This window comes from Pararge aegeria, chromosome 22 (genome assembly GCF_905163445.1).
Source record: "Pararge aegeria chromosome 22, ilParAegt1.1, whole genome shotgun sequence".
In the NCBI taxonomy this organism is placed as follows: domain Eukaryota; kingdom Metazoa; phylum Arthropoda; class Insecta; order Lepidoptera; family Nymphalidae; genus Pararge; species Pararge aegeria.
Window position 1 is genome coordinate 6,046,245 of NC_053201.1, and position 14,663 is coordinate 6,060,907.

Consider the following 14,663-nt stretch of genomic DNA (forward strand, 5'->3'; position numbering starts at 1 on the left):
CCTCACGAGAAAAAAAGGAAGGGGGTTAGGGGTAGTCGGTAAAGCGGTTTCAAACATATTATCACTGTCGATAAAAGCCTTACATTGAATAAAATGTTACGTAAGATAATAAATTAATGGTTTTTATGGCGTAACATGCTAAGTGAAGGTAAACCTTTAATGAATTCCTAGAAACTATCGATCAATTAGGTTTTTTTTAAACCTTGACCCCCACTTTAATTTGACGTAAAAAACTGACCTAACTTATTTATAAGTTATGCGAAGGGTAATGATACAAGAGTAAACAAGTTACCTAAAGAACAGAATACATTTAGTCTTCTGTTAAAACAAAAATACACAAAAAAAAATATCAAGAAAGCTAAATAATTAATGGTTAGGTATAGGAAGCATCCTATATCGAGTGCAAAACGCGGTTGCGGTTCGGCTGTGCTACTGTATCAATTAAATCAATTGCCGAATAGCACATATCGCCTTCTAGCTCCAAAGTAAGCTTAGTTTGTTTTAAGGGTACTAAGATAACTGATGAATATTTTTATAAATAATATACTGACATACTTATAATGAAAAACATTCATGTTCATCATACAAACATTTTCCAGTTGTGGGAATTGAACCCAAGGCCTTGGAATCATACAGCTACCGCTACCCACTAATAAATAAAATAAATAAATAAATATACTACGACAAGACACACATCGCTATCTAGGCCCAAAGTAAGCGTAACTTGTGTTATGGGTACTAAGATAACTGATGAATATTTTTATGAATATAATACACATTAATACTTATAATATACATATAAACACCCAGACACTGAAAAACATTCATGTTCATCAAACAAACATTTTTCCAGTTGTGGGAATCGAACCCACGGCCTTGGACGCAGAAAGCAGGGTCACTGCCCACTGCGCCACTCAGCTGTCTAAATAAACAAACTAATGGTAATGTGTCGGGAGAAAATAACCCATGAATGGTTTTCAGTGTCTGGGTGTTTATCAGTATTTATGTATATTACTCTTAAAAATATTCCTCAGTTATCTTAGTACCCATAACGCAAGCTACGCTTACTTTGGGGCTAGATGGCGATGTGGGTATTGTCGTAGTGAGGCGAAGGAAGGCCGCGATAGAGCAAAGCGGCGAATAACGCAGCAACCTGATATTGTGCTGATATCCTGGATGCATGCTGACTGACTTCGTTACAATTAATTATTTATTTTACCTCATAATACCTTATATATGCCTTATATTTATTATACCTTAAGAGATTCAGTATAGCATTATATTTGTGATATCCTAAATACAGTTGTAACTAGTTAGGAGTCAGATACTCAACCACACCATGACTTTTTACCTTAATTTGACGGCCGATTGGCGCAGGCGCTGCTCTCTGAGTCCAAGGCCGTGGGTTCGATTCCCACAACTGGAAAATGTTTGTGGGATGAGCATGAATGATTTTCAGTGTCTGGGTGTTTATATGTATTTTCTAAGTATTTATGTATATATAATTCATAAAAATATTCATCAGTCATCTTAGTACCCATAACACAAGCTACGCTTACTTTGGGGCTAGGTGGCGATGTGTGTATTGTCGTAGTATATTTATTATTATTATTATATTTAATGTATCCAGATATTTGTGGGTCATAGTAAACCTCAGCGGGCGATGGAGAGAGCTATGCTAGGATATCTCTACGTGATCAAATCCTGAGGAATCTGTTCCTCTCCTGAGAAATGAGGAGATCGGTTGAAGATCTAGAGTTAGCGACTTAGCTCAGCGAGTCGCGAAGCTTAAGTTGCAATGGGTGCTGGAATGGCGACCCCGCACCGGTAAACGCAGCGTAGGTCAGCCCCCAACGAGGTGGACAGATGACATCAGGCGAGTCGCTGGGAGCCGCTGGAGGCAAGCGGCCCAGGACCGTGTATTGTGGAACTCCCTATATGACCGTGTATTGTGGTTGAAATTATGATGATGATAGTAAACCTTATTTATATATATATATAAATAAATAAAAAAATAATAATAGCAGAATCGTTACAAATATATGCCAAAGCATCGAGTAAACATGACTTCAATGCCTACAACTCAAACTTTAAACTGCTCAATCAAATTACAAAATAAAATGCTTCACACAGATTGACCTTTAGACAATTGCCATATTGAGTGTTTTATCTCATTTCAATTACCGACGAAGGCCGATTTTAATATTTGGAAAATATAGAATTGCCTTTTAAAAGCTGAATTAATATAATCGCTCGGTTTGGAATAAATTTAATGACGTGAAATAAGCAGGAAACAAAATACATGAAAATGTTTTTAATTTGGCCATTTTGGTAATTTTTTTTATCGTTAAAACGGTTTAAATTGTTTTAAGAATGGTACGAGTACCTACGTTTTAGATAATCACTAAGATATCTAAAGGGATATTGAGAGTTGGACAAATTAAAGTAGGTACTGTCTTGTTTTTAGGATAGTGTTTGTATACATACAGAATCCGTGTACACTAATATCGAAGCATTACAAACTACTTAACTTTACTTTCACTTTAGTATTTAGAAGTTGACAGTAATTATTTATTACCTCTAATGTACCAAACGTTTACCATAAAATGAGGAAAATGTAAAAAGTTTTTGAGCTGGCAATATTCAGCGGGTGTGAAGTGAGATGTGCTCGGATCGTCTTCTCTGTTCTTGGACACAATGCACTGCATGCAAAATTAGTAAATGAGGATTCTGTTTGTTCTTAATCTTTGTGGTTGATCTATGGATTACGAGGCCCTGGACTCGAATATGACCGGGCCAGGAAATATCAGGTATTGAGGTTTTGTGTAAAAACAATCAGTTGCAGCAGATAGTTAGGTAGCAGTAGAGCTTTTTATAACAGAGCTCGTCTAGGGAACCTACTAACGTCATGCTTATTTTTGCTGTGTTCAGGTCTGAAGGGCGTAGTTGCCGTTTATAGGTTCAAGAGGCTTAACACCTACGGCTCAAGTTGATGGACACATGTCGGTATATTACAGAGCGTGTTTCTTACATACTCTGCAAATTGTCGTTCTGTTTATAGACGATGGTATCCACTTACCATCAGGTGGGCTATGTTATTGGTCCATCAATTATAACTATAAAAAAAAGTTAGCTCGCTACTATCATGCACTGCATCAACACTTACCACTTTGAGAGATATTAGTCCAGAGCTAACTTGTAATGGAGTAAAAAAAATGGAAAATTGGCAGTGTCCACCCCATGCCTCGGAAAGCAACCCACCTTTACGGTCCCGATTAACATATAATAAAAATGGTCAAACCCCACTAACTCGCATTTGTGTGGTCGGAGTGTGGTGGGTGTAAGCTCTTAAACTCTCTCTTTTGGAATTCGTGTCCCGTAATTAACAAATTGTTATTACATACGATACTAAATGAGACCGACGCACCCAATGTGCTTTTCTAAACACGGGTTTTAAAAGTGCTATTTTCTCCACTAAGGGAAGTTATTGATAATTTCTTGGTAGTAAACCGAAATATCAAATAGATTCAGGCACGTCCCGGGAATTAAAACCTGTTTTATTACCATCGCTTCAAGCAGTGAAATAACAGTTTTATGAGCATTGATCTTCAAGATCTGTTATGTTATAACTGGCCCTAAATAAGTATCATATTTCTTAAACAAGAGCATCCACAATATTAAAATAATAATGTTTAAAGCGATGGTAGTCAGGACACAATGAAAAAACATGACCAAGAAGATAATGCATCTCGTATATGTTAAAACCTGGCTTGTTAAATTCATGTAATAACTAATAAGTCTAGACAGTTATCTAACAATTTAAAAGTTCAAAATCTACATTTTTAAATGCTAATAAACCAAGACGTCTTTAAAAACAACATCAATTTGATAGGAACATAATTTCACCGAGTTAATGATATTCACGTTTGACGTTCACACTCATAAACTGTAAATAAATCATAAAAAAGTCCAAATAAATGTAATGGGCTTCCATTAGAATCAATATGAATCGTCAATAAATCTCGCCGTAAACCAGATGAAATTTATTATTACATCCATAACGAATCGATACATGGATAAACTGTCGATACATTTTTATTCTTTATCCCCAATGGACATCAAGGAGTCTAAACTCTATAATTTACCACGTCCACAGGTTACGGGGTCCTGTGTTCGACTCCCTCGTATAAGAGTAAGTAGGTATCGAGATGTCGCCATGTGCAGAACTGTGAAGAACCTGCTTGGAGCTACAAAATTACGTTGGCTTCTATGCCTCAGACCACAGAATTAAGAACATACAAAAACCGTGTAAACGATTGATATTGCAACATCAAAAACCAATCCACTTTGTCAGTATTATTTTACCTCTAAATGGAAAAAAGGTTGGGAGCTAGCAACATTCTGAAGTCTTGTACAGGACGATTCACTGTTTTTGGACTCAATGCACTTCATGCAAAAATGGTTTAATGGGGTGTCTGTATTTTCGTAATTCTATGCCTCTGACAGCATTCAACATCATCATCGTTATGATTTACCGACATTACCGACCCATTACAGGACACGGGTCTCCTGTCAGAACTAGTAGGGCTAAGGTAGTAGTACACCACGCTGGCCAAGTGCGGTTCGGTTGACACATGGCTTTTCGAACATAATGGAGTACTCTCAGGCATGCAGGTTTCGTCACGATGTTATCTTTCCACCGCCGTTAGAACAAGTGATATTTAATTGCTTAAAACAATCTTAACTTCGAACTGGGAGAGGTTTTTTTATACCTTTGTTTAATAACCAGCAGCGCGACTTATTCGTCATCACATCAAACCATTACCGGTTCACTACAGACCAGGGGTCTACTCCCATAATGAGAAGGCTAAGGCCGTAGTCCACCACGCTGGACCAGTGCGGATTGGTGGAGTCCACACACCTTTGAGAACATTATGTCGAACTCTCAGGCATGCAGATGTTTTCCTTCACCATCGAAGCAAGTGATATTTGAATTAATTAAACCGCGCATAACTTAGAAAATTTAAAGGTAAACTGGGATTCAAACTCAGCCCCCTGGAAGTGCTATCACCGCTTCACATAATAACTTCGCAGAACATATCTGTGAGATGCTTATTCGATCTGAATTCACCCGGATTCAGTGCCATCGCTCCCATGACATAATGTCGTCTAGAATAGTAGGTATCCGTTCAACCTATTGGAATGCGGCTGATTAGTATTGCAAATTGTTGCTATCTTGGATTGTATCTATAAATGGAATACGTCATAAAGTTTATAGACGTTGACTTCTGCAGTCTGTTGTAGTGATTTCATGAGAAATAAAACTGTCATGCAGGTGATTGAATAATTTTGCCTTCCTTTTTTTAATAATGACAGGTCATGTGCTTGTAGACACTCACTTCGATCGACTAATAAAAGATTATTGGCCCACTTTTATCTTTTAACAGTTCTTTTGGTGCCATTTTTCTTAATTTTCAGTGCCAGTGCCAAACTAGCAGGCTCACAACTAGGACAATCCTAGCGATTAACTAGCGAGCCACTTGATTACCGCTGGTCATCAACATCAACAGCACCAGGGGAACTGCTAATAGATTGTTCAGATTCTGAGACACTTGTTCCTATCCGCGCTTTGCAGCTCTGTTTGTAGCTTTACTTTGGGCGTTATTTTTAACTCTGTGGGAGTCGAGTACTTTCTCGGATTTTAATCACTGTGCAAAATATTGTCAAGAGTGGTAAATTTTATGCTAAACATAGATTACAAATTCTAACTTTCAACGCCATCTCGTACCCCTCCATCTCCATCTTTGTATCAAATTTCGTCATGTGTGTGCAGTGGTAGCAGGCTTTTTTGCCTCTTGGTCGCACTCTCTAATTTGTAATATTAGTATGGATGAAAATGTTTACCATCTGTTTCGGCAGGTTCGATCAAGGCAAATCAACGAAAGGCGCTTCCAAACTCCGGCGCGACCTCATCAACGCAGAGATTGCCAACCTTCGTGACCTCCTGCCTCTACCTCCTTCGACGCGACAACGTCTCTCGCAACTGCAACTTATGGCCCTCGTGTGTGTCTACGTCAGGAAATCGAATTATTTTCAACAAGGTTTGTGGCAAATGTACTTATTAATTGTCTAACTGCGTGTGGACTAGGTCTGCAAATAAAAGACTGAAAATAGCAACAGAGCTAAACGTTATAGGAGCACCGAGGCGCCCGAAGTAACCAGAAACCAGTGCAGTTTTTTAATTCACTCGGCAAGTCTTACCGAATCAACAGGGGATAAAACTGAATACAACAAGCGATTCGTCACCATTTTTTTTGGTAACGAAATCCTCATGGAAACCATCGCACCACGGGGAGGCCCGGTGGTTTTGTCGGACACGTTTCAACTAGACCCAGCTAACAGTGCCTGTGGCAGCCCCTTCTCTGGGATATATTAAAAAGCCCTTACAATTCACCGAAGGAAAGCGATCAACACCGGTTGATATTGTTATGATATTTCAAACAATTTGGTAACAAACCGCGTCAGCGACACGTTGTATGCCAAATCGAATAAAGTACACAAAAATTGTTTTTACAAAAAAAGATGAACAAAATTCAGGACACCGTCATCATCAATGGGATGAAATATAAATTACAACCGATTATCATATCTACCAAATCAAACATCTCAAAAATAAATATTAGTATGTACATCAGCTATTGAAACATATCTAGTAACCAATTCTAATAATAACTATAGTACAATTACTACGCCTCTAATATCCACCATTACGATATCCGATGGTTCGACACGGTGTATTAAAAGACCATAGGTTATACCAGCATTAGAGCTTATCGGCAAGGGAGATCAACACTTAGACGGTTTCTTGAGAAATAATGTTGTACTGCAAACTAGTAAATAAATCCTGCCAACCTGTCTTAACAATGTAGCTAACTATCGATATGCTTTATAGTTTTTAGTTTGTAACGGGTCTGAGAAAATGAAGCACCGATCGGAATGCTCTACAAATAAATTTCTATTAGAATATTTTTTATTTTTTATGCTGGTTTTTTTGTCACAGCGTGAAAAAAGTCATCTCTGTGACTCATTAGATTTGAATTTGGAAAACCGAGCGGATTTTAAAAATCTAAATCTAATCCGAACTTAACTCGATCTGCCATCTTCAAATGGCAGATTGAGTTAAGGCTGTTTTCATCTACTCAGCGGACGACAGCCACCTATGCAGCGAGTCCTGATCCCTCTCCTCATTTCTGATTAGATCACGAGATCAAATCAGTTATGAAGAGATCTGGAGAACGAGAGCTAGCGACATAGCTCAACGAGAAGTGAAGATGAAGCGGGAGTGGCACAAAGCTCGGTGAACTGGAATGGCCCATCTGCCCGATAAGCGCAGCGTTGGTCGAACCCTAATGACATCAAATACTGAGTCGCTGGGAGCCACTGGAAAGAAGCGGCCCAGAACCATGGATTATGGAACTTTGTGCAAAAGACCTATGTCCAGCAGAAGACGTTAATAGTTAATATAATGATAGTGATGATGATGATTCTTTTCACACACAGTGAAGAGTACGAAAAGGACGGAATACCAAAATTCAAATCTCTCATCTGAATATTTTGGATGACACAAAATAGTAAACCTTCTAGGTTAGCGAGCTTCTTTTTAAAGATTACATTGGCTTGTAAGTTGCAAGAGACGATTGGAACACTATTTAAGCGCTTTTTTGGTTGGCTTAATAACCCGATGTTATCCGAATCCAAGCGACATTGACGGTCGCAAATATTATGGTATTTGAACCTAATCGTGGCGCAATCCTGAAAGAAAAAAGGAGTAATCGTGGTATACCTATCTTCTTATGCTTTTTTGAGCAAGACACCAATCCAAGCTTCGTCATAAATACAATCCCTCTTTTAATTCTTTGCACTTTTAAGACAACATCGTAAACAACTAGGTATTATTTTAATTTCTGACTCAGGAGTTGAACTTAGGATCCTAAATTATGATAAGTACAAGACGAATACGGTATATTAAGAACCTACATTATAATACCAGATCAAGGCAATGAGGTAGACGCAGAGAGACGCGCTGACAGGGTTCCATGCGTGTTAGAGATTAATTTATCCACGGTTTGTTAGGGTAAGGAGCTGCCAACCTGCCTTAAAGCTGCATAAGTTGCAAAGGTTACACATCAACGCATCATAGAGTTCATTTTATATTTCATGTTCATGCAAGTTGTATTAATATTGAATGGCATTAAATGTGTCTGGCTTAAATTAACCTTTAGCTGTAATTGAAGTGAAATAGTAGTACTGCAACTATCAGCCGGCAATGTAGGGTTTTCCCGGAATCATTTTTGGGTTACTGTAATTGATATTTTATTTCTTGGATCCATCTACTTTTCTTATCATGTGGCTTCAAAAAAAAAACGAATAAGATGAATTCATTTACTGGCTGGTAACGACCAGACGCTCAAACTAACAACACTTTGGACCAGTCCTTAGACCTACATATATTAACAGAAGTTTCCTTTATAATGAGGACTCCCTTTTTATTCCAAAATTAACACCAGCTCATGTGATAACAAAAAAAAAATTACCCGGCTAAGTTTGTAGTGCGCTCTTCTTAGACCATGGCGCGTTTGGAACCCTTTTGGCTTTAGGTTTAAGTTGGCGAACGAAGTTATCACCATACCCTTACAATTATTTAAACATATATGTATGAACGCTTCATAAGTGCCTGTGATAGGCCAACATGAATAAAGAAATGTTGAATTTGAAATTGCTTGTTTGAAATTTGAATGGAATTGTGAAGAAAGCAAATTAAGCGTGTGAGTAGGTATTCATAATTAAAATTTGAGAATCAGAAAACTAAATGTTACCTCAGCATTTAAAAAAAAGGAAAATAATGCTAACTAAGCACCTACTAGTAATTTGCGGGAAGACGGATGAAAAGTGACATCTATAGAAAAGAGTCGCAGTCACTGTCACGCCGCATTCTAAAGATTGGTTTTTCTTCATTGCATTGTTGTATTACATACATTGTAAGAGAAGAGATTGCTGTAGGTACAATTAAGTTGTTTCCGCAAGAAATACCCTATAATTTGTTTACCTTTATTTATCTTCCTAACAATGAATATACTGTAGGATTTGTTATTCGTGAGTTCTGGAAAGAATCTTAATAAAAGGCCAAATAAAACCTTCAACTAACGTGTTGTAATATAACCCAGATGAATCCTTGTTATTTCCTTAAATAGGCAATATATTTGTCCAAATAAAGCCCACTGCTGCTCCCACGTGAAAAGTGGAATATGTTGCATGAAAGACAACAATACACATATTTTAAATAATTAAAGTAAGCAGTATTCCAAGATTTAAGATAAAAATGGATAGAGGCAGCTTACTTTTCGGAATTCTATTGATAAACGACTAAAACACCAGGAGGTATCTTTGCATCGTTCGAGTTCATGTACGACTGAGGTGCATCGATAATGCGAATATTTATATTTAAATAAATAAATAGTTGTTAATCAAAGTTTAATTATTTATGAAAATACAGCTCAATTATACTCCACGAATCTGTATGGTGTAATTTATAATATCTTCTGTCGGTATACTCAACAACAAATAGATCTTCGGGAATGTACCCTCTACGCACGTTTCGCTCCGACACCGGAGTATCCTCAGGAGATATTGACTTTACAATAATTTTTATTTAAACTCATTGTAAAGTCATCTCCAATGTCGGAACGACACGAGCGTAGAGTACATTGCCGAACATCTGTTTGGTGTGGACTATAAAGATTTAAGGAAATCATAAATTACATCATACAGATTCTTCTGCTTTTCGCGGAGTAGCAAATTAAGCCTTATTTTCCTAATCTGATAATATTTATTTTCCTGGGATAAAAAGTAGCCTATGCTACCCTTTGTCCTTTGTCCAAACCAAGTTGATTGGTTGTAGTTAGGGCGAAAAAAACCCTCGCATTTATAATATGGGAACGGATTAAGAGGCGATTTAAGAATGAAGAGACGTCAGAACTTTGCCCAAATGTTGGTTTGTAGATCTATCCCAAAGCCGTGCATTTAGTCGGAATGAAAACTTTTCCCCCTTTTTAATATTGAGTGTTACTTCAATCAATCATAAAATCAACCTACTACCGGCCCACTACAGGGCACGGATCTCCTTCCTTTAAATACATTATGGGGAATTTTGAGCCATGCAGATTTCCTTACGATGTTTTCCTTCTCCGTTAAAGCCAGTTCTGTTTTAATACATATAATTTTTAAATAATAAATAAATTTAATAACTTACTTAAAAAAACCCACGTAACTCCGAAAAGTTAGAGGTGCCGGGATTCGAACTTGGCCCCCAAAAGTGAAGCCGGAGTCCTAACCACTAGACTATCACCGCTTTTTACTCCAACAAGTAAAACCCAATTCTTCAAAAGCGAATGATGAGAAATCCAAACAAAAATAAAACCAAACGAAACCGGTTAGTAAAGACAATCAGTATTGTTACGATCGGTGAGCAAAGTTTGCAAATGATATGCAAACTGCGATTCCCACGATCGTCGCTTATCGAGGCCCGGTCTGTACTCGCGAAGACGGTAGTCATCCCGGAATGATGTAAGAATAACGTGGATATCCTCTTTATAGGATTTTAATGTTTTTATTAATAATACTAGTTAGCCCTGCTATATCACATGGTAGTAGTACATACCCCTTTTTTTTTATAACGGGGGAAATCTCCTTTTGAGATACCCAGCTTCCTGTGCGAGCCTATTGGTTTACGTGAGATTCTTACCTCTTAGAACCCCCTCGGTGGCCACCGTCTGCACAAATTAGGAAGCCCCTTGAGCGACGCCCAAAAGGCTCATCCCGGGGGAAACGGTCCCACGACGGTATGTGCCTAATGGACAAGTTGTCGACATCGTTCATAGTTGCTTTCTACGTGACATTGTACTGATCGCAAAATCGCTTGGCGGCACGGCATTGTCAGTAGGGTGGTTACTGGTTACTAGCAACAGCCACTTGACTCAGACCAGGGAAAATTCGAAATTATAAATTTCCAAATTGCTCCCGCCAGGAATTGAACTTGGGACCTCCCACTTATAAGACCATTTCACCACTGCGCCACGAAGATCAACATATGATAAGCTAGATATATGATTGGCTTCCTCAAAATAACTTTTTGTGTATAAAAACCGTATTATATAAAACGAAGTTTAATTTTACTAATGTGGAATTATTCGTTGAAATATAGATAAAATGCTCGAAGCCCGCCGGTTTTTGAAAAAAAAAAACCCAACAATAAAATAAACAGTCATATCCACATAAGCTGTCTAAAAACGCTCGGCTCCTAACCCATGTGAACCCCCGGCGGACAGTGGCGTGCGGCGCGGGCGTGACACCACTCTCCCAGGTTCGGTTCCCGGCGGGCACCATTAGTGCCAATAACCATCAGTCGGTAGCCGGGCCAACTCGCTAATTTTCTCTAATTTTCCTATCAAAAGCGAAACCATTGTTTAAACCGGCATTAAGGATAACTGTATTCGGAATCGTGAGAACATCGATTTTGTTACGTAATTATCGATTTTCGGTTCGTACGGTTCAAGGCTGTATTTTGATGGTAGCGTGCATGTACGATATTTTTGGTGGTGCGAAATGCGACCTTGTGATAATCCGTTAAATTGGGCTTGAAGGAAACTGCTTCACCTCATGCTTAATCGGTTAAGTTAGAAAGGTAAGGTTATTTAAACTAAATAACTTTAAGTTTCATAGTTTTGGGAGCTTGTTCTTGATTATTATTTTAGCAGATGGACGTCTATAGACACGGAGTACTTATTTATTTTGAGCGCGCGTGGTAGCCAAATTGTTAGGGCTTCGCCCACCTTTTCGGTCGAACCAACTTCGGTCCCCGTCTCGCACCACTTTTCGGAGTTATATGGTTTTTTAATTTAAGTTATATAAATATCTCTTGCTTTAACGGTAAAGGAAAACATCGTGAGGAAACCTGTGAGCTCTTTACCTCTTGGCCAGCGTAGTGGACTATAGCCAAAATATAGTGACATTAAATTTATGTGTAGTTCTACTTATATTTTGAGATGGTGTATTCTTGTAAAAAAGCTCGGGTATAGTTTTTAAAAATAAACTTTGGAAAAGAATAAAATGTATAAAAATAGCTACTTTGTTTAGGTGCAGTCCTTACATATTTAAACTCTCGATAACTTTTAATCTGATGTGTTATAGGAATGAATTAACATTACAAAATGACATTTCATACTACCCTTGATGATGAATTAAAATTTTACTACTTTGAGTTACATTATTGCAATTTTCTTCACCATCTCAGTTTTTTTAATTATTAATTATAGGCTATATTACGTCGTGCTAGTTTAGCGTTCTTTTGGCAATGATATGATTAAAATCTGCCCAATAATTTTGGAGCCTATTCAGTACCAACAAAAAATCTTTCTTCTTTATAGTAATAAGTATAGATTAGTTATGCTCATTTTTTGTGAACATGTGATCATTATTATTAGATACTAGCTGTTTCCCGCGACATCATTCGGGTTTTATTTTAATTCCATATATTTCCCGGGATAAAATTTACCCTACGTTTGTCTCCAGATGCAAACTATATAAATGCAAAATATCAAGAAGAAGTCAAGTTATGCATTTTTTTAAAGTCCTACGGTTACCTTTTACCAGAACCTATTCCGAGATAAATATGCTATGCATATCCTTTTTCCATCTTTAGGATACATTATGGCAAATTTTATCAAGATAGTTTCAACGGTATTCACTTTTGGGCTAATAATATTAATATGTATAGAATACAGAATTCCTGCGAACCCGTAACTTACTTCATAACGATCTATCTATCTTGTAATGAGGCCCGCTTCAGCGGGTGCACTTCGACCCTCCAGGATCTTTTGTGCTCTACTTTATAACGATACTTAATACACGCAAACTACCTAAATGAGGGCGTGATCGCTACACACTTAATAAAAAAAGGTAGTAATAGTTTTAACCTTCTGCGTACGAGGCGACTAAGAATACGGTTTCGATTTTTAGTTTTATTACTATTCGTTGTTGTTAATAAGAACTTTGACCGACGGAGGCCGAATTCTCCTGCAAACCTACAAACATCATCTGGATGCCTGCCTGCCATCTTCTAATATTCGAAATACCAGATCATTTCTACCGCGCACTTGCAAATTATGGAACAATCTCCCATCTGATGTGTTTCCTCAAAAATGCAATATAGGGTTATTCAAGGGGCGGATAAACCAATTCCTTAAAAGCCGGCAACGCATCCGTGGCTCCTGTGGTGCTGCAGATGTTTATGGGTGGCGGTGATCACTTAACATCAGGTGACCCACTTGCTCGTTTGCCCGCTATGAATATAAAAAAAAACCTCTAAAATTCGTCACCCATCCATTTACTGGTTTGAGTCAACAATCAACAATCAACTAATATTTGCATGAAAAACTACTGTGTAGGATATGCAAAGTATAATTTCAGGTATAAGTCAGGTAAAACTGTAGTTATAGGTCCTAGGGACGTTTGTTTATTTTATTCATATGCAATTTGGCAATGTTTATATGATTGGATGCTCACAATTATTGAAATATCTGGAGGTAATAGGTGTATTTAAAACAATGATGCTCGACTTCACTTTTGGGGGGCTGAGTTCGAATACCACCACGCCACCTCTAACTTTTCTATGTTATGTGCGTTTTAAGTAATTAAAACATCGTGAGGAAACCTGCATGCCTGAGAGTTCTACATAATGTTCTCGAAGGTAAGTGGAGTCCACCAATCCGCACTGGGCTAGCGTGGTGGACGGCCTTAACCCCTTTTCATTGTGAGACAACCGTGCTATGTAGTGGGTCGGTAATGGGTCGATGATCTTTACCATCGGTAGTTAATATGAGGTAGTTAATAATAGTTAATAATAGTTAATATATAGTTAAAGGGGCAATGCTGCAAGCATCTTAGGAACTGTACCTCGCTGCGGTGGTTTCGAAGACGTTTTAGATTTCATTTAGTTTTAAATAGTTTATTTTAATTCTTTACAATAATATTAATTTTTATAATATATCATGGAATTCCGCAAAGTAACGTTAATATGAAGAAAAAAAGAAAGAAATAAGTTGTTTACTTATCCACATAATTGCTTATATTTTTGTATATCAAATATATACAGACATACAAAATATACAAAAATATAGCTAACAAAGATATAATTAACCTGGGTCCTTTAGTTAACTTGAAGATATAACAGTTTGTTTGTACATTTGGAACTAAGTAACAGTCTGATTAAAAAATCTTTTTTTAATCATACTGTATTTATTGAGAAATACGAAGACTATGAAGCATTCTTTCATTCTTTCTTTCTTTATTTCATTACGCTGAGACTCGTAGTTAACGCAGGGTACAATTATTTAGAAATTTAAAAAAACACATTTCTAAGTTCAACTCTCTGATTAAAAATAAAAAAGTCTACGAAAAAAGGTACCTTAGAGTATACATACAAGAAAGCTGTAAAAATCACCGATTGAAAAGCCGTACGAATAAAAAAGCTATGGCATTTTTCTAGATAATTTCTCTGCGATATAAAAAAGTCAGCTGTAAGAGTTATAAAAAGTCAACGAATAATG

General features: G+C 37.3%; 1 protein-coding gene across 1 annotated transcript in view; it reads left to right on the top strand.

Moving 5' to 3' along the window:
• LOC120633930 (neuronal PAS domain-containing protein 4B-like) overlaps positions 1 to 14,663 on the top strand; it is a 208,435-nt gene that overhangs the window by 62,178 nt on the left and 131,594 nt on the right. The window contains exon 3 of the mRNA XM_039904340.1: positions 5,920 to 6,101. Coding sequence (XP_039760274.1) covers positions 5,920 to 6,101 — 182 coding nt within the window. The remainder of the gene's footprint in view (positions 1 to 5,919; positions 6,102 to 14,663) is intronic.